We start from the raw sequence: 24,000 nt of genomic DNA, 5'->3' as shown, positions 1-24,000 counted from the left end.
CTCAACCAAATCAAATCCAGATTGAGTCGTATTTCGCGATCAAGAGCAGTGGGTCCAATCAACCTCCTCGAGCCGCCCTCAAACAACAGCCCTGTGAGCCGCCTATACAAGGCTCGTCCAATCGCATTGCGCCCTTGAATACGACGCAGTGAGCATTCGGGCAGTGCACCGATTGCTTTAGTCATGCGGGGTCTTATTATCTAATACAGTGGCTTAAGAAGCTGTTGATGCGACTATACTCGTGGTATCCCAATTAGTAGTGTGGGCTCAGTTGGTTCGTCGTCGTCTTTCTCGTACATACCAGGTATCGCCCCGTTCCAGCCGGGCGTTTTTTAGCTCGTGGTGATCGGGTCCGGGTACATCTCATTGAGACGAGAGCAGCCTTGCAAGTCGGCATTGTCCCGAGGCAGAACTCGGAGAGAGAGTCCTCCCTAGTCGCTTTTGTCCCGTAGCTCAGCCTCCCGCAGCCGCATCCGCGGGGCGTTGAGTGCCCGGCTTACCCCTCCACGAACTGGCTGACCAACACTTTGTTAGCGTGGTTGACCATTTCATTTGCCATAGGGCAACAAAGCCCATACGAGAGCTCCATATATGTGTCGCCCTGACATGACGTTCCTACCGAAGTGCATCCTGCTGGCAGTTCACATAAGATACAAGTACGGAGTAATGGACCCGCTGTTTTTCCTCTCCCGCAACTCGTAGGTGAGTGGGTTCCTCTCACTGTAAACCCCCCTGCCAACCAATGGCACATCGCATTTTCTCGGATCCTGGTCTCAAATTTACCGAGTAGACTCGGAACACATTCAACAACCGACACAATCGCACAACCCTTCAAGAGAGAGTACGCCCAACTTGCGCTGCTCAGTTTCGCAATAGTCCGCCGGAAAACAAGCTTATCAGGATGGCGCCGCCACAAAAGTCTGACAAAGAAGTCGCTGCCGAGTTCACGTCATACTACCTGCAGCGGGCAACGACAGAGTTTGCCGAAGACCTCGACAAGGTGCGCGCCGCTGACGACTTCAAGAACGACGCGCTCCAGATTCTCGTGAGCGCCCTGAAGCAGGGGACAGCACTATTTTCTCCCGAGGAACAGAGGAGGATAGTCACGGCCGCGGCTCCCCCTGAGAACACACGCTGAAGTAAAAGTTGCGAGCCGGTGCGAACCTCAACCACCCGGTTCTCGATCCGAACGCTTTGATGGATGGTCCCCTTTTCATCTGCGCGCAAAGGACGCCATTGAAACTTCCGCAGGCCCAATACAGTCCCAATTCCTTCGTTCGTCTTTTGAATTTTTGGGGGGGGGAGGGTTTTCATGCCCTGCGTGTCACCTCGACAACCAAACATCTGAACTGCGGAACCAAGAAATACCAAGCAGAGAAGTTCCGCCGCGCCCTCAAACTGCTTGATCTCTCGACGCATGTTTACCGTCCTTGCACCGCCACGCCAACGCTCGCCCACCTCGCCCTTCCTCCGCCACGCAACCACCCTCCCTCAGTTTACCAGTCTCCATACTACGGACTGCGGCGGTGTCAAGTCAAACCGGCACGACCGCATCCCCGGGCCGTCAATGTCACTTTATGAGTTACGGATCCAGCTGCACCTTCCCGAAATCACGTAATCAGACAACTTGGCCGAGTGGTTAAGGCGACAGACTTGAATCCTCCACATTCATGGTATCTGTTGGGTTCGCCCTCACAAGTTCGAATCTTGTAGTTGTCGATTTGTTTTTGGCCGTCTTCCCACTGTGATCGATGTCTATCCATGTATTTTTTTTTTTTTTTTTTTGGTAGGCTTTGATACCAAGCGCCCTCTCAACGCTACGATTCGCAATAGTTGACATACCGCTTTAATGTTCTGATCTATCGGTTTCTGATCCATGCCTCCTAACGAATACTTTCGGCAACAAAAAAATCTTTGTGCATTTGACACGACGGAGTTTCTCCTTTAGCAGCAACGGCGGTGTTGAGCCTTACGAGTTTTGGTGTTCTCGTGGTGTCCGAGGCCTATAGGTCCTTTGGAATCCATGCTGCAGATAGTCTGCGGAAATTGCGATTGCATTCGTTCGCAGCGGAGGGTCTTGCCGGCCTTGTCGAGATATGCCGGTGAGACGAGATGTGCCGCAAGATCGGGTGTTTTCACGGCGAGACTACAGGCAACGCAATACGGACTATCCGTGGCAGCGGCCTATTTGGCATAGGCCGATGTTCTGAGATGTCTGATCAGATACGATTTCCCGTCCAAGATACGGCCGTAGATAGGGCAATAAAAGGTTGGCCTTCCCTCGGCCTTGACCGTATGCTTAGGCTTACCAAAACGCCCTACCAATGGTGTAGACAGGGTAAAGCACTCGTCATAGATGATATACGAGAAGCGCTTCCTCCCAGCAAGTATAGCGGCATGCCTGGCGGTACTAAGATGTTTCTTCAACGCCGACCCCTACATGAATGCATGGTTGCAAACCCGACAGTAAAACTTCTTCTCCTTGACGGCCTTTCGAAGCGTACGGATCGTAGATCTCTTCTTTCTCGCTTGGAACCTGGGGCAATCTATGTGCCCCTTGCGAGGGGACGCAAGAAAGCCTTCCAACGCAACAGATTCTCCGTCTTGCCCTTCAGGCAATACGCCTCCTGAGTAACTTCTTTCTGACCTTGAGGGCGCGGCCGCTAGCTTTCAACTATTAAGACCTGATGGTCACGTCCGCCCCTCTGCCCTCCATGAGCGGGTTATGACTACACGAACTATCCTATGGCAACGAGTCACGGTGCCACGGGCATATATGAGCTATGCCGAAGTCCTTGTCTGTCTTGTACCGCAGACACCGGAAGCTGTCCTGTGAAGCTTGGCAAAGCCAACGATATCTGTTTTTAGGGTACCATCTACCTTGTATAATACCCAGTGACCTTTGTCTTTTTTTTTTTTTTTTTCTCGTTGGTGTTAGCTCATCACTCGTGCCATTCGACGTCGATAAACAAGTGGCACGCCTACAGGCTGTGAGAGACCCTTGATATAACAAGCCCAACAGTTTACAACTGGGCGCGTCACCAATGGCAACCACTTTGCTCCATCGTGACACCGAATCAATCACATCAGTCGCTCTCAGTCGTCGTCCTCCTCATCCTCATCCTCATCCTCCTCATCCTCTTCCTCACTGCTCTCCTCCTCATCGGCATTCTCCAACCACTCCACCAATACCCGGCACTTGTCCCGCAGTGCGCCCATGCCCTCGCCCTCACTGGCTCTCTTGTCCGCCCACCATGCCAAGATGCCATCTTCCTCCAGTACATCCAGGCTGTAAAGCTGCTGCAATAACGCAGCCAGTAGCGCACCCGCTCGGCCAGCCTCCACTTCCTTGGCCCCAACCAATGCCTTCTGAAGCGCGAGCGCAAACTCGGCCTGCTGCGCGACCCCTTCCCCGCCAACGCCGACCTCCCGCACAAACTTGACGGCGCCCTTCTTGGCGGTGAGGGCCTTGCCCGCAGCCTTGGCGGGCTCGAGGCCGCCGTGTTCGGGGGTGAGCAGCTCGGCGACGCGGCGAACAAACGCCACCGCGATGGCGCGGCGCATGGCGCTGTCGGAGGCGTTGTTGGCAAGGCGCAGGCCCATGAACTCGAGCTTGGCGCTGTCGAAATCGTCGTTGTCCTCGGCGCGGAGAGCGTCGACGAGGCCATTGACTGCGTCGTTGTGGAAACCACCGTCTGGCTTGGCGGCGTCGTCGGAGGCGAAGGACGACAGCCGGTCTCTTGCGCGCTCGGAATCACCTCCTTGGAGTGACTCGGCGAGTGACGCGTCATCGTCTGAGGCATGTTCGTCTTCCGAGACCAGCGTGGATATAGAGGAGGTGGAGATGTTGAGGCCTCGGAGGGAGTAGATGAGCGAGCTCTGGAGAATCGCCGGGTCGCGGTTCTTGTCGTCCTCGTCGTCCGAGTCCTCTTCGTCAGCGACAACTTGGTATAGAGCTCCCTTCCCACCCTTGCCGACTAGAGAAACATCGGTCTCGGCGCGCTCTCCATCGGCTGTTAACACAGAGATTCGTGCTGGTGGATCCGAGGGTAGCTGAACGCCGTTGTCGACGTGTACGTTGTAGGAGACGAGTGAGCCTTCGGGGATGTGGCAGTCCGCTCCAATAACGACTGAGCCTGCTAGCACTGAGTGGACCACAGAGGCCCCGTCGCCTATTACGGCATCGTCCCAGATATAGCTATTCTCGATCCTCACGTTCCTACCGATCTTGGCCCTTCTCCCGATGACGCTCCCGCGGATGACGGTACCAGCTCCAATAGCTGTTCCCCGCCCAACGGCGGACTGAATTACTTTGGCTCCCCTCTCAGCCACAACGTTATCCTCGACGTAGCTACCGCCTTTTACTCTTTTGTAAGTTTGGCCGTGGAGAAGATTGCTGTCAGGCACGAAGGGGAGCGTCCACCTCTCGAGAATGTCCTGGCTGATGCAGTCGTACATCTGGAGGTTGGTCGCCCGTGCCGCGTATCCGTTCTCAAGAATCTCGGCGTACAACATCTTTCCGTTAAGTTCCCAGTCCTTCAGCACGCCATGCAAGAAGTTTTTCCTCGGCAGTTCGTAGTCGAAGCTCTCTGACCAAAGCGCCAGTACGTCTGGGGTGCAAATATCGATGCCACAATCAACAAGATCGGTCCGGATCTCGAATTCGCCGTAGGAGAACACTGAAGGGTCCAGATTGACGTAATGCTCGCTCTGGAGCGGATGTGTTTCCTCGTACTGCAGGCATCGTCCTGTTGTCGAGTCAACAACGAAGACGGGCGTGATTCCTCTCGCCCTCGCCGCACGGTGAGGCTGCTCCCCGACAGACCGCAAAACAACGGTCATGCAGGCGTCGCGGTTTGCCTCCCTCCTCGCCCGGTGCTTTGCCAGGGCAGTATCCAGCTGAATGTTCGACACGACGTCGCCATGGACGAGGATAAAATCGCCGCCGATTATGCCCCGCTTGTCCAAGTCGCGGAGGAAGTCGCCGATCGAATTCGCATCCGACACGCGGATGAACTCGAGGGAAGAAAAGGGGGACGTGGTGCTGCCGGGAGTCCAGCGCCGGGAGTCTTGAATGTAGCGCTCAATGTCTTGAGAATGGGCGCCACAGTAAATGAATACTTCTTGGACGCCATTGGAGGCGAGGAATTCGAGGGTGTACTCAATCACCGGAACGTTAACCAGGGGAAGGAGGCACTGAGGCGGGAGTCAGCACACCGTTGCACAACCGAGGAGAGTTGGGGAGGAAATGGGCTAGCGATGGCCATACCCTCGGAGTTTCCAGTGTGAATGGCTTGAACCTATCCTGAAATGAGTCGGCCAGGATGACAGCCTGGAGCACATCTTCCCTCTTCTCGTCGGCGCCAGCCTTGGCAGGCTTCTTCGCCTTGCCCGTACCTGCCCCACCTTTGCCGCCTTGTTGTTTCGACATTGAATGCTTCTTGGGGCCGATTTACGGCTACAAGGCGTTAATTGCGGATTGGCGTCTGGTTCGAGACAGTTGCAGGGTGTCAGCTTGCCGAGGGGTGAGAATGGTCAATCATAACAACCAAACCGGCAAGTCGCACTATGAGTCAAAGGTTCTTGACTACCTGCATTCCTCAAAAGTTGAAGTGGGGTGCGGGGTCTTCATGGTTGTGGCTGCTGCAAGGCTGTAAGAACGAGGTGCAGAGGGCAAACTTGAACCCGTAACATACGTATTCTCGTATGTATGTATGTACATTGTAACTTACCGGGAAAGTAACATCTTTTTCGCGCGAGGAGCCGACGACCTCCCGAACCGCAGCACTTGCCCAGCCAAACCCTCGTCACAGGGCCCCCACAAGTGAATGGGAGACCAGGAGACAAAGACCAACTACCCGTACTAGCGAAACCCGCCAATCAAGGCCTCAGAATGTGGGCAACATCATGCAGCATGCCGTTCTGGACGAGCCGAAACCCAAAAAGCCCGAGATTGCGGCACCAAAAGGCTGGCCCAGAACATTCCCGACATGAAGATCGATATGCACACCGGATGGATCAAGTCGAAACCGGTGAGATGGGGATCGAAAACAGTTAGCTGCGACAGAGACATTTACAAAAGACTGGTGTAGTTTTCACAGAGCAGTAGACTCACTGGCCACTCCCAGCTGCAGAAAGAATCGACAGATGTAACAGTACGGTACATACCGAACATATCACAACACCTAATTCTTTCACCGGTTCAGCGCTGGACAGGCCATTTGGAACGGACGATGAAGGGCACCGGAGATCGCCCCTCTAACCTTCTTAACACACCGGAGCTCCGACAGCAATTCTGTAATCGTTGTGAACCCTCCTCGCCGTCCTGTGTGTCGGGTTCTAGCATTATCGACAGAGCACCCGGGACACGGGCCACCTGAACAACGGACTGTACAGTGCCATAGCACGACAACCAGGCGTGTTTTGCGTCGTTTCATGTGGGCTTCATCCATCCCGCGCTGATACAGTCTGCAGAGGAGTTGACTTTTGCGGTGAATTTACATGACTGTATGTATGACATGCAGTTTTCGTACATACACGTGGAAATCAGCTGACGAAGTAGTCTAATTCGTTACACTAGACTACTGCAGCGATGCGACGGCCCAGCCCGGTCCAGCCCCGGCGCCCAGCAGCCCAGAACGCGCCAGACCCTGATGGGGAAGAGGAAATGGGAAAATCCTGCGTGCATTCCGACCGAGCTTACGTACCTACTTACTATACTGCGTAGTGTAGCATACGCCTATCTCCGTGCGCACATATGCACAGCACGCTAGCCGGCACGGCAGGATCCAACATACCATGCCCTCTGGCGCTCCGAGGCAAGCATCTCCAGCCTCGGCGGCCTGGACCGGTGAGTGCTGGACACCCCGCGGGCGAACGGGATGCTTTCCTTTGCATTGCCTAACTAAGTGTAGCGTAGTGTAGATAGCCGCGCGCGCACACACGCACACACACACACATATATATTCATACCCCGTCCTTCTCCGGGGACTACTGCTACCTTCCGTAAATGGAGTGACCTAGAGACTCCCTCCTCGTGGGACCGAGAAACGACCGCACCCCCTCGCCTCCCCCCCTTCCAAACCTCAAAACCCGCACGGCCCTAATCGGTTGCCGAACATGGCGACTCGAGCGCGGACCCTATGATTACACGAGGGCGTGAGGGAGCCGTCGGTACAGAATCCGCTGGTTCACAGCTCCTTCGCATTATCTCTCCATCCCGCCCACCTCGACCCTCTTCACGGCGCAACGTGATCGCTCCTGACCACAGCGTCAGGAACTTTATGCTCACCATCATGAGGCGGTGAGTACCGTAACTACATAACTACTCCGTACATGTGTGCACGTATCCGTCTTGTACATACATACCTGTTTAACACCTAGTTATTAATAACCTACGCTGTACGCCTAGCAGACCTGTCTAGGGTACTCGGGAGTTACCCTACCTCTCTGTCCTCGCCGCCCTGTTACCGACACAACAACACCCAGCCTTTCGTTCCTCTTGTCGAGGCGAGGTCGGTGCCTCTTTTAACACTTGAGGCTCCCCGCATTTTGGGGGCGTCTTGAAACAATCTCTGGAGCCTTTCCCGCTAGCCACAACCCCCTACTACCTCGGAGGAGGACGCAAAGGCTCCCGCCTGTTTCATCCATAAAACGCCGCTGCCCCTGCTTTTAATTTCAGTTCTTCTGGCGTTTTCACGCCCTCACACCTGGCTGATCAGGGCTCTGGGTGTTCGGTTCGAGAGCGGATGGTGGAAATGAAAATGGGATGCAATGGCGATGAAGCACATCCATTTCGGAATATAAACTCGGCCTCTACATCCGGACGTGAACTCTTCAGGCTTCGATCGCCGACTGGATCTTCACGGCCCCTCCGACAACGCCATGGGAAGACGAAATCCCCTTTAATTCGTTTGAGCTGGCAAGCGGCGGTCGCCCCCGTTGTCTCTCGACGCACGGCCATGCACCACGGCATCCGCGCACTTTGATGATGGCAATATCCCGTCGGCCATCATTATCACCGAGACACCCGGTCGGAGAGCCAACGCTGGCTGGGTTGATAAGACTAACAAGCCTATCCAATTATAGTTTCATAGTCCTCGGCCTCGATACTATGTCCGCATAGATACAGTCCAGCTCTGTTCAGCTCGATAGATCCTTCAAGTCCGACCAGATCCCGACCGATAACCCAACCCTCCCGACGCGAAACCCAACGCCAATACGACTCGTAACAGAAGCTGTCCAGATCCCAGCCCCGTAGCCATCCGATTCTCTCGCCATGCGACTTTCTCGAACAATCGCCTTCGATTGAAGTCGACAAAACCTTTAAATCATCATCCTACGAATCTTCCCAAAGAGCCGCGGACAGCCGACAAGAGCGCTGTTTATTGCACATAGCCCCCCCCGCCCTGCCCTGCTACAGGCCCGTACAATCGCGGCCTCTTCTCCGGCCGATCCTCCCCACCTCCTCCACCGCCTCCACCGCCGACCTGCAGCCCTGCCATATGCGCACTCTCAGCCATCCCCCTCATCGCTTGCGCCTGTGCTTGCGCCTGTGCCTGTGCCTGTGCCTGTGCTTGTGCCTGAGCCTGAGCCTGAGCCTGTGCTTGTGCTTGTGCATGAGCCTGTGCTTGTGCTTGAGCCTGAGCCTGCGCCTGCGCCTGCGCCTGAGCGACTTGCGCTCCTGCTACTTGCTGTGCCGTCATATACCCGGCGTACCCGCCTTGCTGAGGCCGGGCCTGGGGCTGGTGATGGGGGTGGTGCGGGGTTTGTGACGGCGGCCTCTGCGTGGCCCCGGAGGTAAGCACCATACCGCCGCCAGGCCCAGCCATGTACCCGCCGCCAGGCCCGCCGCCGTCGAGGTTGGGGGATGTCTGGTGCATTTGACCACCGGGAGAGTGCCACGAGGAGGCGGTGGACGGTGACTGGATAGGCGTGTGCTCGAACTTGACCTGGGCCATACCCGCCATGGTTGCGGGTACATAGCCTGCTTGAGTAGCCGGAGCGGGCGCGCCGGCTACCGTTTGGCTCAGGTCATCGGCCAGGCCGGCGGCTTGCGGGTCTTTGAGCATGCGGACGAGGTGCTTGCGGAGGATGCGGGCCATGCCGTCCCGAGTGAAGGGTTTGGCGAGCACGTCGTTCATTCCTGGTCAATGGTTAGAGGGGTTCGGTGGCTGACATAGCGGTAGGTCGAACTTACCAAATTGGAAGTAGGTTTGGATGTCTTCCTGCCGGATGTTCGACGTCATCGCCACGATGGGAACCTGTGGCGCGACGATACGGATCATAGCCGTGGCCGATACGCCGTCCAGGTTGGGCATTATGATGTCCATGAAGATGAGATCGAACCGCTCGGCGTCCCGGTTGACTTTTTCCACAGCTTCAAGACCGTCGCGCTACAAAGCCAGCGTTAGCAATCATTCCTGCGACCTAACCCCGCCGATTCACTCACCGCAGTGTCGACGCTACAGTCCACATTGGTGAGGAATTTGGAGCCAATTCTCGCGCATGTCTTGTCGTCCTCGACGAGAAGAATGTGCGGCTTCTTTCCACGCCACATGGACCCGAGCTGTTCTTTAAGCGGCGGAGTGGCTTGTGACGGCGCTTCCGCAGGGACATTGGGGTTGCTCAACGGCCGACTGTACGGGATGTTGTGGATGTGGTCAGCATGGAAGGGGTCGATACCTGTTGTCTGGCCCACAGGGTACACCATGTGGCGGGGATCATTGAGGGGGTCATGGACAAGTGGCATAGTAGTAGTAGTCCCGGGATGCGCGAACATGACGGATGATCCGGCAGAATTTGCCGGGGATCCGTTCTGGTTGTATGCCATGGACAGCCTCTCCAGTTCCCTGTCGGCCTGGACATCCGGAGATACGCCGTTGAGGATTTCCCTAGCCCGCCGCAGCTCCGGTGCGGGCTCGTCCGACCCATCTGGCAGGAAACCCATCGCCCCGGCATGGTGGTTCTGGCCTGCCTGACCGGCGTGGCTGCTAGACTGCGCCGAGTGGCGGCTGTTGCGCCGCCGGTCTTCCATGTTGTTCAGATGGGTGATCAGCTCGTTGGACGCTTGACTCTGGGCCCTAACCATCTTTTGCAAGCTCAGGACCTCGCTGACCAGCAGCCTATTTGTTTTTTCGAGTTCGTAGTACTGTTCCTGTAGAGCTTGAATCTGATGTTGGGTTGCCGTGAGCGATTCGCTCAGGACGATGATCTGCTGCGATGCCGGGAAAGCATCCTCGGCCGGCGGGGCCTTTCTTGGGGCCGGAGCTTTCCTTCGGATGTTATCCAAATTATCTTTCCTGTCCGCCCTGAACTCGGGATGCCGGAACTCCCATGCCTGCCAATCCGGAGGTCAGCGTTCCCAGATTTCCATCCCGAAAACCCGTGTGACAACCTACATCTCGCCCATATGGCGACTCGCCATTTTCTTCGTTGTGCCTGACTTTGTGGAAGTCGTACTTGTTCAATTGGCGGACAAAACTCGCAAAGTTGCTGTGCTTGAAGTGCTTGGGAAGAATCGTCTTTGTGAACTTCTCGTTCTGCCAGCGGGAGAACGAGTCAGCATTTTACACTCCCTGGGCTCCTGGCCGGCAATCGTACGTACCTCCAGGACCACGAAACTGTCCCCTTCGGCGCTCCACCGTACTACCGAGTTGTACGAGGGATCCTCGAGCATCCTGCAACATGATCAATCAGTCTGTGTGTCTGGGCGACGGGGCAGTCGGGCATGGTGCATGGGGCTCATCGTACTTATAAAGTTTGCGCACCTGGGAACAACGACATGTTAGCTGCGTTCAGCCACAGAGGCAGGATGTCGATGAGCGACGTTGGGGTGGTGTGCTCACAAAGTCGCTGGAGTTGCTTCCAGCCGGCGCGGAGCCCGCGTCGCTGTCGGCGGGCGGCATGATCGCAGCCGGGGGACGGTATTAGACGTGGACCACTGGACTTTGGCTGCCAGAACCTGTCAACCGTAGGGCATGTGTTGCGATGCGCTCAATGCAGTCGGAATCGGACACTGATAGCAAAGGCCGATAAGCCCCGAGACCGAAGAGAGAAAGGTCTAGATCAGGTGGGAAGCGATCCAAATCCTAACAGGGTGTGCACAGTTTGAAGATTGCCCCCTTCCAGGTTCTCATCCCCACAAGGGAGGAATGCGACGGCTTCTTTGGCCCGAGCTGTGCGCGCTGGTTCCCACTTTTCTGTCAAAATCGGTATCATAGGCTCGGCTGGGCGTCTTTTCTCAGTCAACGGCGCTCCCCGCGATGCAATGCTCCCTGTACGGAAATTTTGTGCGACGAGTTAAGAAGACGAAGCTCTTTTTCTGCTACAAGTAATGCGTAGATATCTGTTTGCCGATAACTTTGCTGAAATGAACCGAGTCTACGGAGAACGCTTTGCACCAACACCACGATTGTGGCAATCGGGGTGGGGACGGGCTGAGATGCCTGTACTAGTGTAGGGTAGTACTGATAGTGTTCAGTAATGGATGTTTTTAACTTGGGTCACGGAGGTCGAGGTGAATGCCGTCAACGACAGATTGACTCAGAACGTCACCCGATTCCTGGTGGAGGGGAAAATTGGGAAAATTTGGTAAAGAAATCCGGCTTGTGAGTCGAGCAGCAAGACACACCGCACTCGACAAGTCGGTGTTGGGCGCTGAAGTGTGTACACCAAGAGCGGGGGGCGTGCAGGAACCGCTGGTTGGCAAGCAAATCTTGAATTGGCGACGATCCCAGAGCTAGTCGCCGGCCGCTGATTTGTAGTGTTGGTTAGTAGTTCTGACTAGTGGACATCTCCCAAAACCGATGTCTTGCCGGCCTTCGATGAGAGATTCGCATCTTGCCCTTGAATCAAGGTGCCCGGTTCGGAAACTGGATGACGGGATGTCGAACTGGAGGTCATGGGTCGTTGTCCCAGACGAGCATTCGATCCCGATGCAGGAGCGTTGTGGTTTCTTGGGTCAGCTTTGAAAGCTGCACAAGCAGGGTTGGACCCTTGTAGCCTGACAGGGCACCAGACCCTGGCTGCTGGGCTTTGCCGGGGTGTGCTACAGCGTGGTGATTCGGTGCAGCTTTCAGAGCGGGGGCCGTCCGGGTTCCCGAAAACCGAGACCGACACCGACCGAGTCCCGGCCGTGAACACGGAGTGCACGGGCAATATATGTAATGGTACTCCGTAGCGTACTAATATCTGTGGTACGCATTGGAGCGAAGGCAATCCTGCAAGAGCAAGCCATATCTACGGACTCTTGTCTAAGGCAACTGATCAAGAACGAGGCTGTTGTATATGTTTGTATATACATACCTATGGTACCTGTAGTTGAGGTTTGCGGGATATACATTAAGCTAGCGCGTGACGGAGCAATCCTTGGGCTGATGACCCGAATCACCAGCAGCCCAACGAACAATAAAAATAAAATCGACTGCTGATAGAGATGAAGCTACCTTGCATTGAACCGGTAGGTAACAGCTGGTACATCGGGATGTATATATAGAGACGCCAAGTGCAAATCACCGCGTTGTATTGCCTGGTGGTCATCGCTGGAGCTTATGCCTACCCTTTTTCGTTTCCTGCCCGTTCCATTGAATCATTTCTCGAAGCTCCCGAGCAATCACCTTGGAGAGAGTGAAGAGACCCGAAGTACAACACCGGATAACGAACGAGTTACGAAAAAAAAAAATGGAGGTACCATGAATTGTGATAAATGTGTACGTCCGTACTGTTCACTGGATCTGATCGACGCAGTAGGGGTACATGCCAATTGAAGTCGTTCCTTGACAGGGTATGTATGTACATACCTTCGTAGTTACATTTATTGTATGTATGTGCACCCTAATGTTCAGGAGGAGTATTAGGCCGCCAGGCAACCTTCAACCATCCCAACGCCTAACCTGGGAAGATCAAGTATGTTCACTATGTGCCGATATCCGGGGCCATTGGGGGCACTCTGCAGAAATCCAGATATGGTAAAGATCAACGGCAGCACACAGTTTCCTCCCGTCATGCTACACTCACGAATTTTCTTCCAGCTCATCAGCGAGTTTGACGACTCGAAGGACCTCTGGGTGAGAGATAGTCTTGGCATTGAGCCTTCAATTTGATACTGCGCAGGGCCTTGCCGGGTTCCGATACACCGACGAAGTGGCTGGATGGCGGCACTCTCCTGACTACAATGGGTGGCGATACAACAGCACGTTTACTATCGGGTAACCATACTTGGCACTACCTCGGTTGTGCTGATTGGAGTGGACATACGCTACAGAACAATGAAAAGCAACGTGAACAAAAGCGCGACCAAAAAACAAAAGGATTCAATACCTTTGAGAGCAACTAGCTTTACGGTGTAATCACGGGGTTCTCTTAGCGGTGAGATTCTTGCAACCGAAGCCTTGATACATCTCCCCCATGCGGAAACTGGTCTGGATGAGCTTCGTCTCCTCAGATGCATCCATGTTTCCCACCTTTCATGTCTTGGAAACAGTATAGACGGAGCGCCTTATCAAGGCAATCATGTCGAGGAAAAAATGTACTGCACTAACCCACAAACGCCGTGCTATGGTGACCTTCCTCCCTTCCCCTTTTTATACCACGATACAAAGAATTACCACAGACTCGGAGGAAACACCGAGCCCAGTTATCACCGTCCCATAATAGATGACCCAATCTTCAATACTCAACTTTCAGGCACCTTCCATCGTCCCCCTCGCTTACTAAAAAGAAGAAAAAAAGGCTAATACTTGATAAGCTTTTGCCCTTTCACCTTCTCCTTGCCCACTTCAGCTCCCTGCGTCGAGAAAGCGCAGTATTTATCCTTAATCGCCACCACCTCATACGTGCCCTCCAAGCTGGTGCGTATCACCTTGGTGTGTTCGTGACTGATATCATGGCGCGTTTCGAGCACCTGGCTCTTTTGGCCCTTGCGGGCATTGGTACTGCGCGTGTAGGTGAACTCGAAAGGCGGGGTGCCCCAGAACTCGAATAGGATCTCAACCTCGCCGCCCTCATGGATATCGACGCGCGCGTTGCGGCCATGGCTCATGCGCACGGCCGGCATGGGGTGAATCGTCTTGACGATATTGACTGGCGCGCGACATTCGCTGGCGCGGTCAGCTATGGTCGTGATGGCGAATTCACCAGGCGATTCAGCCACACGCCGGAAGCTGGTCGTGGGTGAGCGTGCCTTGCGCTCGACGCCGTCGAAAGTGTACCAGACCTCAAAAGGAGGCGTGCCCGAGAGGGTGTATGAGATGCGCTCGCCCACGCAGTAGTCAGTGCGAGTTTCCAATGGGTAAATGGTGGGCGCCTCAAACAGCTGGACTTGGACAGTAGGTCCGCCGAGTTCAGCCATTGAGTGGCAACCACTGCCATCCTTGACGTCGCGGATCCGGACTTGCTGCGTACCCAGCCGAAGCTGATGGCGCGGGATGCGGATCTCGTATGAGTTGGAATGGATGGCCGGCGTGCGGTAGATCTCGGGCACAGCGGCGCTCTGATGCCTGATTTCAATCTCGAGCGTAAATGGAGGGACGCCCGTAAGTGTGACCGGGATACCGTCCTCGTTGTCCTGTTCTGATTTGCAGTATTTGAAAGTTTGGCCGGGTTTAACGAAGGACGCTGCCGGTTTTCTGTTGACTTTTTGCTTGACCACGAGCGGCTTGAACTGGCGGTCGCTGCTGTATAGGTGATCTTCCAACGCGGTAAATCTATACGTGTACGTGCCTGCCTTGGCCGTATCCGCCTGTATCGTCTCTTTGCCGACCGTGATGTCAAATTTCCTCTTGCTTAACGAACTGGATCCCTGGAGAGGGTGATGGCGGACCTCATATTCCACAGTGTACGGTGGTGTTCCTAGGCACATTAGCTGCTGCTCTCACCATGGTACTCCTCGAGACTCGATGGCTCACCTTGCAACGCGATTTCGAATCCCGAAATATCGCCCTCGCAGACGTCTTCGACCACGAAACCGCTGTCCGTTTGGCTGACTCCATGCGTCAGGGCGACGGACATCTGAGGCCGAGGGTACCAGTCGACATCAAATTTCGACGCCTTGGAATCGACAACGCCATGGCATTGGTTGTCCCAGACGTCGGTAATCATGTAGGTACCACGTGCCTTAACGTCGATGAACCCATTGTCGTTTCTGACTGTCCTTTCCAAAACTCTCGGGTTGTCTGCCGGGCCGTCCTCGAGGTTGGCATAAAAGACTTTCCACGGGCCCTCCCCAGTAAGGCGGACCGGAAGCTTGACTGTGGAGCCCTCCACGGCCAGGGTTTTACGCTTGCCCTCGATCTGGCCAAATGCAGCGCGCGGGCTTTGCCGTCTCACGGAAATCTTGAGCTCTTCCTGCAAGAAATTCCTACAACCCCTCTTGTCCTGGACGCTCGTCAAGCCCAAGGTGTACTCGCCACCTTGCGTCAGGGGTTTGGTTTTGATCTGGTAGGTATTCCCCTGGATATCCGTAACCTTGTGCTGCTTTCTCTTGCCATCGTGAATTATCTCCCATTCAAGCGTGAACGGAGCATCGCCAAGCAGCAGGATGTCGGTGACAACCTCATCCCCGAGGCATGAGCTCACCTTGCCCGTGCTGTGCTGAATGATGGCAGCTGCTGCGGGCTTGACGTCCTGTTCTAAGACATACTCGGGCCCAGTAAGCCTCCGACCCTTGTTGTAGATATCGTCGCCAATATGCGTGAATATGTACTTGTGGTGTCCGGCAACGCGGGGAATTAAATCCATCTGGTATCGTAGGCCGGGGATATTGACCCTCTCGGACCGGCGCTCGCCATTGGAGATGACGTCGTATCGAACAATAAAAGGCGGTGTACCAATGAGGTCCATGTCCACACGCAGGCCGATAGAGTTTCCGGCACATGTGTCGGAAATCTCCTCGGAGCGGATAGTGAGCTTGGGCTCGAGAGGGTTCAGCAGCAGGCAAGAAGACGGCTCTTGAACCTCGCCCTCGCATGATCCGGCGGACACCGACTTCAGGGTGTACAGGCCGGGAGCCGAGATGGAAGGTCGATCCCGAGCATTCTTCGCATTGTGCGTCAGTATCGAAACTTCATCGCCGTGGTCTCCGCTTTCGGTGAGAGTATCGATGGGTGAAAATTGGAGGGTCAGCGTATGTGCTGTGACGTCGGGGACCTGTCCAGCGATCTTGAACCGAACGGGGAGCTCCTTGGAGTCGCCCTTGGCGACCTTGAGCGGTCTCCTCAAATCGCAACCTTCCAGCCGCACTTGAGGGCGCTCCTTGACCACGAAGTTCTGCACAAGGTGCTTAGGCTTGGGCTTTCCTTCGAGGTCGTCAGCGGAAGAATCATATTTGACCAGATTCCCAAAACCGTCCTGAACCTCATCCACGGAGTATTGCCATTCCCCACTGGCATGCATGGACTCATTGAGGCCTACAGGAACTCGGTGTGGGCGCGCCCATGAGATATCCTCGTCATCCAGGCCAAACAGACTTGCCGATCGCAGGGAGCCAAGCGGGGACATGAAGCCCTCGGGTTGCAAACTTTGGAAGTGAAAGTTGTGATTCTTGCCGTTGATTGTGCGGCTGTACTTGATCTTCAACGGAGGAGTCCCCTCGACTTGGAGGGAGAAGTCAGAAAGATCACCCACACAGCGTCCTTGAGGGGCCGGTGGGCCGACCCAAGCCTTCGGGCAAGGCACAACGAAAGTCTGAGGGGTCTTCCGTTGTACTTCCAGCTTGTACTCGTCGAGAACTCGGCCTAGCTGGTAAGCACCAGGCTTTTTCACGGGATAATCGAACTGCACCACAGTCTGAACTCCCTCCTGGCTTTCCCGCTTCGCCTTCCGTTCAATATCTCGAATTTGCACTCTCGTCAACTTGATTGACTCTTGCTGATTCGTCTCGAGATCTGTGCGAATGATCTCGACTTCGACAGGGATTGTCGCGTTGAAGAACATAGGTAATGCCACCGTCTTACGGTCGCCGCCCAGACAAAAAGGGTGGAGTTCGGGGTTAAGAACGGCGGAACTACCATGGTCAGTACCTGTCGAGTAGACTGACAAAGTTCTGAACTCACCCCTCAGGAAGAATATTTATGATTTGTCGGCCCATGATCAGCGAAGAATTGTGCAAAATGCTGGACACTTTGACGTTGTGTTCCGAGATGGCGAGCTCACGGTCGTAGAAGACTTTGGCAAAGCCCAAAAACCATGCTTGCCATGGAAGCTGCGCAGATGTTAGCAACGCTGTATCGCTACGCGCCAGAAATGCACTAGATCCCATACCCCAATGTTGAACATGAGCATCCAGTCAAAGACGGCATGGAAAAAAAATGCCACGACAACGAACGGCTGTGACAGCTCAAGCCATGGTATCCTCAACTCGGGAAGCCCGAAGAGAAACGCGCAATCTATTGCGATCCATTTCAAAAAGAGCCAGAAAGACTCTGTATCCTCCTCGACCAGCTGGGCCCAATCGTAGAACTTCCAAGCAAAGAGGGCGGCATAAAAGCCAAAGGCATAGAGTCGTTGCGTCGGTGCGTCGAGGATGTGTAATGGTATCACAGGTGCGGAACTCGCTGCTGATGTCCCTCGTTGAGGCGCGACTGGCAAAGTACTGCTCCGGCTCGTTGTCGAGGTAGAAGTTGGTGCCCTGGCAGGACCTCTCTTCGAGGTTGCCTGAGGCGTCTGTGGGAAGGCGCCGATGGGGGATTCGCCGCTCATGGCATGCCGATTTGGAAATATCTCGATCGTGTCTTCAAAAGGTCGTCAGGTATCAGTAGACTGTCCTACTTGTGGGTTCTTGTCGCTCGTTCGTCAAATTGTGGCAGCACTGTCGGGAGCTCGAGGACCCAAAGACCGCAAAGAGCCGAATTCAACACGAAGAAAACAGGACTCGGAGTCCTGCTGAACAGCTAGCTGGTATCACTGTCCCTTTAATGTTCGCTGCCGGTGTTGTGCCGCAGCCTTTTGCTTGCTGCATTATTTTGGGGCCGCAGAGCCAAAATTTCCCGTTGTCTGGATGCTGCACGTCAGGACGCGCTCCAGTCTGTTGCCGCGCTGTGGTTTGTTACAAGCAACATGGCAGGGTCCGGTTTTGCGTTGGCGCCGCGCTACTTCTCATTGGTCAGGGGAGCTCCCAAGCTTGTCCCCACTCCAACACCTTGACAAAGCCCCATATATCCGTACTTATTTCCCTTTTGGGGTGGAATGACGGCTAGAAGGGACCGCGGAGGAGCCTCCAATATCGCTCAACCATTTCCGTTCCTCAACCAAGCTAGAGATAGTGTTGTGCTTGTGCCTCACAGACCGAGTGCTCTGCAGGACATTCCTCATAGCTTTTACGTAGTTGTGTTTGTCACAGATCCAGATAATTGTAATCCATTCTGCTGTATGTATCCGTACATACACACCTGGTATCTTCTTTACGCGCTTGTACCTAGGTACCTTACCCTAAATACGGTTAACCATGCTACGTACGGAGTACATACATACCAGATATTGTGAACCATGCGCCATCACCCCGTAACTGCTTGCTTCATTCAACCATTAAACGCAGCTATTGATACCTCGACAATAGTAATGCGAAGGGACAGTAGGCTGTCAATTATCTTCTATTTTTCTCTTGCTAAAGAGAGTGCCGGTAGCCACTCATGCCACTTGCATCCTGCTTAGTACAATCGCTTCACACCAAAGGCATCGCTCTTGAAGCACAGCGAGCTTCCAGAACCAATTCCACTCGTGGCAATTTTCAGTGGTGACTGAATACGTCTAAAATTCCAGTCACATACGGCCGCGAAGCTATCGCCGCCTAAAAATCGACGCAACATTATTTCTTGCGGTCCCGCCTTGAAAAAGATTGAAGCATCTGAGAACAGAGTCGGTGCGAGCGCTTCAAACCAAGAGTCGGAGCACAATTCGTGCCTGGACCTAACCACATCTGCGCCCCTTGGAACCTTTGCCATCTTTCAGGAGATGCGCTCTGCGAAGGGGTGTCGAACTCCAGAGTATTAGACGACATCCTACCCCAAATCAATAACCTGTATCTTTTCGCTCCGCTGCATTCTAACCTCGACCCTTTCACATTGGGCAATACCGCGTTCTTCCAGCAGCTTTTGCGGATTTCATTCGACTAGCCGATGACATGGCTTCGGCGCAGGTCGTGAACAACTCCACCGGGGAAACGGCTCTTGAGAGTGGTGAAGCGGCGTCTTCTCTCCCCGTTCGTCGGTCCGGCCGCGCACGCAAGAGGCCTTCCGGCCATGGTGAGGATTCCGACTACAAAAACGGGAAGGTAGCGGCCTCGCCTGTCTCATCGGATTCCCGGCGCAACCCAAAGCGACGGGCGGCCCCGGACGCTTTCAACGTGCCCGAGCACCTGCTCGAGGCATCTCTAGGACCGTGGAAGGAGAATGAGCAGTCTGAGTGGCCAAGTTGGGTCGAATTGGAATCTGACCCAGTGAGTCCTTCGTTCTTTCGGCAAGTTTCATCACAGCTAACCGCCCGTCAGGCATTTTTCACGGCTATAATGGGTCTGCTTGGCGTCAAGGGAGCAAGAATAGAGGAAGTGCTCTCGGTCGATGAAGATACCCTGGCCACTCTGCCGTAAGCCCCTGTCCCGCTTAAACTGCCACGGCGAGGACCTCTAGCTAAATCTTGACACAGACCTCCAGTACATGGACTGGTATTTTTATACGAGTATGTCGCCGACCAGAGCCCTGAGGTCACCTACCCGGGCCACGATGTGTGGTTCGCAAATCAGGTTTGCCTACCTTTCCTCTCTGCCGCGAGTCGAGTCAGTCACTTACGTTCTGATAGACCACACATAACGCCTGTGCCACCATTGCCTTGCTCAACATCATCATGAACGCAGAGCGACTGAGTCTTGGTGAGAAGCTCCGCCATTTCAAGCAGGAATCCAAGGACCTGTCGCCACCACTTAGGGGAAATATGATCAACAACAGCACCTGGATACGAGTTGCCCACAACTCTTTCGCTCGGTAAGTCGTCATGGGAATGTTTACCGTATCCCGCTCCAACTGAGACTCTGCAGACGGTTAGATCTTCTTGACGCCGCGCTCAGTCTCCAGAACGAGGTCGATAACAAGGAAAAGAGGGCGAGATCATCAGCTGCCATGCAGCGGCGGAGAAAGAAAAAGCCCAAGAAAGAAAGGGTCAAAGCTGGCAAATCCGGCGATACTCCCGCCTATCACTTCATCGCCTTTGTGCCAGTCGGACAACAAGTCTGGCAACTCGACGGCCTCTCGTCGGCGCCCGTCTGCATTGGCAAGTCACTGTCTTCTATGTCTTTCTCTTCGCCGGCACTAATCTAACTCTTGTAGCAGGCGAGCACGAAGAGGGCAAACACTGGACCTCAGTGATGCGCCCCGTCCTCCAGGAGCGCATGATGCGGTACGAGACGGAGCGGTTGTCCTTCAGTCTTCTTGCATTATGCGGCGATAATCTCGCACACGTCCGGCAAAAACTCGCTGCCAACATCCGCAGCTTGGCCGATCTCGACAGAAACTTCGGCGACAACCCAAACTGGCCGTCAAAAACTTCCGGTCATGACACCATCTACATTCCGACCGACGCACGGCTCTCGGCCTTTCAGCTCGATGCGGAAGATATTCAAGCTGTACCGGACAGCGAGCTCAGACTCTCGCTCCCTCAAAAACAGCAGCAGAATTTACACTCCTCCCCCGCTCCCGACGACAATGATGCCTCTGGAATGACAACTGTTGAGGCAGCTCTAGAGCTCTGGGTCCAGCTCAGCGCAGAGCAAAAGCGGATTCTCGCGGAATACGACAATGAGAGAAAAGTGGAAAATGGCCAGGAACCTACTGCTATCCTGGGGCGCGCCAGGGATTACACGGCTGCTATTCACAAGTGGGTGGAAAAGCTGGCTGGTCACCGGGTTTTACAGAGGCTGCATCAGGAGGTGCAGCTGCAGAAGTCGTAACAATCTCTTGCGCGTTCTGGAGGGCGGGAGGTTGAGGCATGGGCGTTTTACTGGGGTGGTGACCTCGGTACGGTAGACGGTACTGCAACTGAAGATCACTCGGTTTGGGCTGGCACCTCGGCACCTGCATGAAGCACCAAAATGGGGGTCTGGGAAATGGCATCCTGAAGCAACCTGAAGGGAGACTAGCTATGAAGCTACTTCTGCTGCATACAACGTTTTCGCCTGTTTAACATGGATTGATAGAGAGCAACACTGTCATTCTAGATGCAGCGAATATCAGTCGACGGGCACGCAATGACAGGATATGGAGGGCACTCGGTCCATTTCGCGAGCGTTACGGCTGTGACAATAAACGTATTGCGGTTTCCAACGCTCCAAGCAGTTCTCCAAAGAACGCAGTTAATGCCTATTTGCGGTGTGTCTGCATACTAGATAGACTAGGACTAGGGATAGGAAACAGTCGAGACCCGGCTTCCAAGAGCCATGTTTCCCATGACGTAATAGCGGCTTGAAACGCGGCGTGGTAGTCTATCTGCCCATCGGCAAAATGACGGCACCTGGTAGGAGAAAGCTGAGCCGCCGCCGCCCTCCACACCCACCCCCGGCCTCCTGGTAAGCTTCCCGCGCTAGCGGGGGTCTCCACCGCCAGACTGTGTCGGCAAAAAACAACCAACAAGCAACAAGCCCAGTGACACAAGTCTCCCTCGACGTCAACGGTTCCTCATATTCGGAGCGTGAAGCGCAGATCTGCCTAAGTTGCGATTTGGGTCGACAAATTGAGAACGCTCATACTCTTCGTCTCGGTCCTCTTGATCACTTTGGCTTCTCAAGGGCGAAGCTCGGCTCGACTCTGCAGTTAACCCTCCCGCCGCCGGCGCCAGCATACCAACGAGAATGTCTAGGAGAAGCAGCGCTGCCGCCGTGAATGGCGCCGCTTCGAAAGAAGGCAGCAGAGCAGACCCTCCGAGTACGCACGCTCATCCCCGACGCCCAGCGCACCTGCAACGCGAGGCCGGAATCGACAGGAATAGGAGACAAGAGGCTGACACACACTTCAGCATCAGACAAGCAGAAGCTCCTGCTCTCCACCGACTCCGGTCACTTCTCCCTCATCCGTGCTCTTCACTTGGCGGATCTCATTACCGAGTTGAACGGTGAGCCCTGGCCCGGGATTCCGGCACCAATGCGAATAGGGCAGCAACTGACGGGAAGCATGCTTGACTAGGCCTCTGCGGCATCCTCTCCCTCTTCTCCTCAATGCGCTACTGCCTCGGCGATCCGTCGCAGTACCGCAACCTTTGGGCCGCCCTCCTCTTCCTGCCCTTCGGTCTCTTCTTTGACTTCCTCGACGGCAAAGTGGCGCGCTGGAGAAGAAAGAGCAGCATGATGGGGCAAGAGCTGGATTCGCTCGCGGACCTGGTACGTCAGGGATACATTCAATGCCATGCATGCATACCACATCCCTACACACACAGCTCGCCCTGCGACGTAGCCTTTTTTTTTTTTTTTTTTTTTTTTTTTTTTTGTATTCGTCCCTTCTGCCTAAACAACTGAACTAACCCCACGTGCCACTCCTGCGGTCCCCAGATCTCCTTTGGCGTCTCCCCGGCCGCGGTCGCCTTCGCCCTCGGCATCCGCACACCCCTCGATCACCTCTGCCTCGCCTTCTTCGTGCTCTGCGGCCTGACGCGGCTGGCGCGCTTCAACGTGACGGCGACTTCGATCCCCAAGGACGCCTCCGGCAAGGCGCGCTACTTCGAGGGCACGCCCATCCCGACGACGCTCGCTCTCGACGCCCTGATGGCGTACTGGTTGTCTCAAGGCTGGGTCGGCCACGACGCCCTGCCGGGCGGTGTGTGGTTTGCCGGGTCGGTCTTGGAGATGCACCCGATCGTGCTGCTGTTCATTGTCCATGGCTGTTTGATGACCAGCAGGACCATCCACATTCCTAAGCCTTAGCTTCTGCAGATGCTTGTCCATATGTTGTTGTCTTGAGTCATGGCTTGTGACATGGTTGAGGCGCTGGTTGCATCAAAGAGCCGAGGCCAGTTGGGGTTGGGAGACCAGCGAGCATACATTATCTACTTTTCCAACGGAAATGCGATGGTTTAGACTGGAAACCGAGGGCTGTTTCTTGGGTCGGTAGTTGTGGGTAGTCCGTCCGGCGTTGGTTTGATCTTGGTCTTCAAGCTTAAGGGAACATGTCGTAGATTCAGCACTTTGAAAAATACCTCCGCGCCGCAGCTGGTTAAGTCGTCGCTCTGTCGTGAAAGGCAGGCCGCGGAGCCTGAGATACGTGTGTCACGCTCCGATAAACCAAAGGTAGGGAAAGACGTCAGCCAGTGAGGCTGGCCGAGGAGAAATCGCCAACGGTGCGGCTGCGCCGTTGCAATGGTTAACGCTATTTTGCGTTAATGTATGTACATCTAAGCCTTGTCTGCGTTCTCCGCGTTCTCCGCTTTCTCCGCCTTCTCCTCCTTCTTGTGTGGGAAAGGGTTGTACATTCCCCTATCAGCCTTCAGTTTGCGCAACTTCTCGATGGCCTCGTCCAAGTCGAACGGCACATCTCTTGCCTGTGTCGAGGTGTCGTCACGGTAGCGGATGTTGACCTTGCGGTTGCGCATCTCGTCGTCGCCGACCACGAAGCAGAAGTTATCTGTGCACGTAAGTATCTCCCTCACTTGACTGGGGTCAATAATCATTGACTTACATTGTGCCAGCTGTCCGTTGCGAATCTTCTTCTGGAGAGTGTTTCCGGTGCTGTCGACATCTGGGGTTTCATGTCAGAGTATGCCAAACGAACAGCGGCAGAAGTGAGGGGCTCCATACCAGCATAGAAGCGTTCCTTCCTCAAAAGCGCAGCCACTTCCTTTGCATAGCCTAAAAAGCCCATGCCGACAGGAATGACAATGATCTGCCGCGGAGACATCCAAAACGGCCATTTCCCAGCAAAGTGCTCGGCCAGGATCGCCGTGAAGCGTTCAATACTGCCAGCCATGGCACGGTGGATCATGACAGGCCGGGCGCAGCCGGGCGAAAGGGGCTTTTTGACAAGAAGGGGC

The 24,000-nt window shown here is 54.8% G+C and overlaps 7 protein-coding genes and 1 non-coding gene across 8 annotated transcripts; 4 read left to right on the top strand and 4 right to left on the bottom strand.

Moving 5' to 3' along the window:
• The first annotated feature begins 502 nt into the window (after window positions 1-502).
• Window positions 503-1,587, top strand: MYCTH_2309322 (uncharacterized protein). Its single transcript, XM_003665442.1, has 2 exons — window positions 503-702; window positions 791-1,587. Exon 2 carries the CDS (start codon window positions 902-904, stop codon window positions 1,136-1,138), a length of 237 nt encoding a protein of 78 aa, XP_003665490.1. The 5' UTR covers window positions 503-702; window positions 791-901; the 3' UTR covers window positions 1,139-1,587.
• Window positions 1,588-1,621: 34 nt separating this feature from the next.
• On the top strand, window positions 1,622-1,719 carry MYCTH_t151. Its single transcript has one exon. It is a non-coding gene; the product is annotated as a tRNA-Ser (tRNA).
• Window positions 1,720-2,781: 1,062 nt separating this feature from the next.
• MYCTH_2309321 (uncharacterized protein) lies at window positions 2,782-5,724 on the bottom strand. Its single transcript, XM_003665441.1, has 2 exons — window positions 5,270-5,724; window positions 2,782-5,196 (listed from the first exon to the last, which is right to left on the bottom strand). The coding sequence occupies exons 1-2, from the start codon at window positions 5,429-5,431 to the stop codon at window positions 3,097-3,099; spliced, it is 2,262 nt and encodes a 753-aa protein (XP_003665489.1). The 5' UTR covers window positions 5,432-5,724; the 3' UTR covers window positions 2,782-3,096.
• Window positions 5,725-8,179: 2,455 nt separating this feature from the next.
• MYCTH_2309318 (uncharacterized protein) lies at window positions 8,180-9,276 on the bottom strand. Its single transcript, XM_003665440.1, has one exon. The coding sequence runs from the start codon at window positions 9,141-9,143 to the stop codon at window positions 8,385-8,387; it is 759 nt and encodes a 252-aa protein (XP_003665488.1). The 5' UTR covers window positions 9,144-9,276; the 3' UTR covers window positions 8,180-8,384.
• On the bottom strand, window positions 9,277-11,189 carry MYCTH_2309314 (uncharacterized protein). Its single transcript, XM_003665439.1, has 4 exons — window positions 10,753-11,189; window positions 10,607-10,679; window positions 10,401-10,541; window positions 9,277-10,339 (listed from the first exon to the last, which is right to left on the bottom strand). The coding sequence occupies exons 2-4, from the start codon at window positions 10,676-10,678 to the stop codon at window positions 9,410-9,412; spliced, it is 1,143 nt and encodes a 380-aa protein (XP_003665487.1). The 5' UTR covers window position 10,679; window positions 10,753-11,189; the 3' UTR covers window positions 9,277-9,409.
• Window positions 11,190-13,591: 2,402 nt separating this feature from the next.
• MYCTH_2309310 (uncharacterized protein) lies at window positions 13,592-17,467 on the bottom strand. The gene is made up of 3 exons (XM_003665438.1): window positions 17,052-17,467; window positions 14,907-17,002; window positions 13,592-14,850 (listed from the first exon to the last, which is right to left on the bottom strand). The coding sequence occupies exons 1-3, from the start codon at window positions 17,255-17,257 to the stop codon at window positions 13,733-13,735; spliced, it is 3,420 nt and encodes a 1,139-aa protein (XP_003665486.1). The 5' UTR covers window positions 17,258-17,467; the 3' UTR covers window positions 13,592-13,732.
• Window positions 17,468-19,028: 1,561 nt separating this feature from the next.
• On the top strand, window positions 19,029-20,423 carry MYCTH_2309306 (uncharacterized protein; the record flags this gene model as incomplete). Its single annotated transcript, XM_003665437.1, has 5 exons — window positions 19,029-19,432; window positions 19,484-19,578; window positions 19,639-19,735; window positions 19,792-19,973; window positions 20,027-20,423. Coding segments are annotated over exons 1-5 (964 nt in total), but the record flags the coding sequence as incomplete, so codon positions are not given.
• A 1,308-nt stretch (window positions 20,424-21,731) lies between these two features.
• On the top strand, window positions 21,732-23,599 carry MYCTH_2309299 (uncharacterized protein). Its single transcript, XM_003665436.1, has 4 exons — window positions 21,732-21,905; window positions 21,997-22,092; window positions 22,164-22,357; window positions 22,526-23,599. The coding sequence occupies exons 1-4, from the start codon at window positions 21,833-21,835 to the stop codon at window positions 22,895-22,897; spliced, it is 735 nt and encodes a 244-aa protein (XP_003665484.1). The 5' UTR covers window positions 21,732-21,832; the 3' UTR covers window positions 22,898-23,599.
• Window positions 23,600-24,000: the final 401 nt, after the last annotated feature.

This window comes from Thermothelomyces thermophilus, chromosome 5, assembly GCF_000226095.1.
Source record: "Thermothelomyces thermophilus ATCC 42464 chromosome 5, complete sequence".
Taxonomy (NCBI): domain Eukaryota; kingdom Fungi; phylum Ascomycota; class Sordariomycetes; order Sordariales; family Chaetomiaceae; genus Thermothelomyces; species Thermothelomyces thermophilus.
This window is presented reverse-complemented; position numbering and strand designations above follow the sequence as displayed.

Coding starts and splice junctions, on each gene's coding strand:
- MYCTH_2309322 (XM_003665442.1), top strand. CDS start 902: ATGGCGCCGCCACAAAAGTCTGACAAAGAAGTCGCTGCCGAGTTCACG.
- MYCTH_2309321 (XM_003665441.1), bottom strand. CDS start 5,431: ATGTCGAAACAACAAGGCGGCAAAGGTGGGGCAGGTACGGGCAAGGCG. Junction 5,197..5,269: donor TCACACTGGAAACTCCGAGG/GTATGGCCATCG, acceptor CTCCCGCCTCAG/TGCCTCCTTCCCCTGGTTAA.
- MYCTH_2309318 (XM_003665440.1), bottom strand. CDS start 9,143: ATGAACGACGTGCTCGCCAAACCCTTCACTCGGGACGGCATGGCCCGC.
- MYCTH_2309314 (XM_003665439.1), bottom strand. CDS start 10,678: ATGCTCGAGGATCCCTCGTACAACTCGGTAGTACGGTGGAGCGCCGAA. Junction 10,542..10,606: donor ACAGTTTCGTGGTCCTGGAG/GTACGTACGATT, acceptor TCCCGCTGGCAG/AACGAGAAGTTCACAAAGAC. Junction 10,340..10,400: donor AGTCGCCATATGGGCGAGAT/GTAGGTTGTCAC, acceptor CCGGATTGGCAG/GCATGGGAGTTCCGGCATCC.
- MYCTH_2309310 (XM_003665438.1), bottom strand. CDS start 17,257: ATGGGATCTAGTGCATTTCTGGCGCGTAGCGATACAGCGTTGCTAACA. Junction 17,003..17,051: donor ATAAATATTCTTCCTGAGGG/GTGAGTTCAGAA, acceptor TGACCATGGTAG/TTCCGCCGTTCTTAACCCCG. Junction 14,851..14,906: donor ATTCGAAATCGCGTTGCAAG/GTGAGCCATCGA, acceptor TAATGTGCCTAG/GAACACCACCGTACACTGTG.
- MYCTH_2309299 (XM_003665436.1), top strand. CDS start 21,833: ATGTCTAGGAGAAGCAGCGCTGCCGCCGTGAATGGCGCCGCTTCGAAA. Junction 22,093..22,163: donor TCTCATTACCGAGTTGAACG/GTGAGCCCTGGC, acceptor ATGCTTGACTAG/GCCTCTGCGGCATCCTCTCC. Junction 22,358..22,525: donor TGGATTCGCTCGCGGACCTG/GTACGTCAGGGA, acceptor TGCGGTCCCCAG/ATCTCCTTTGGCGTCTCCCC.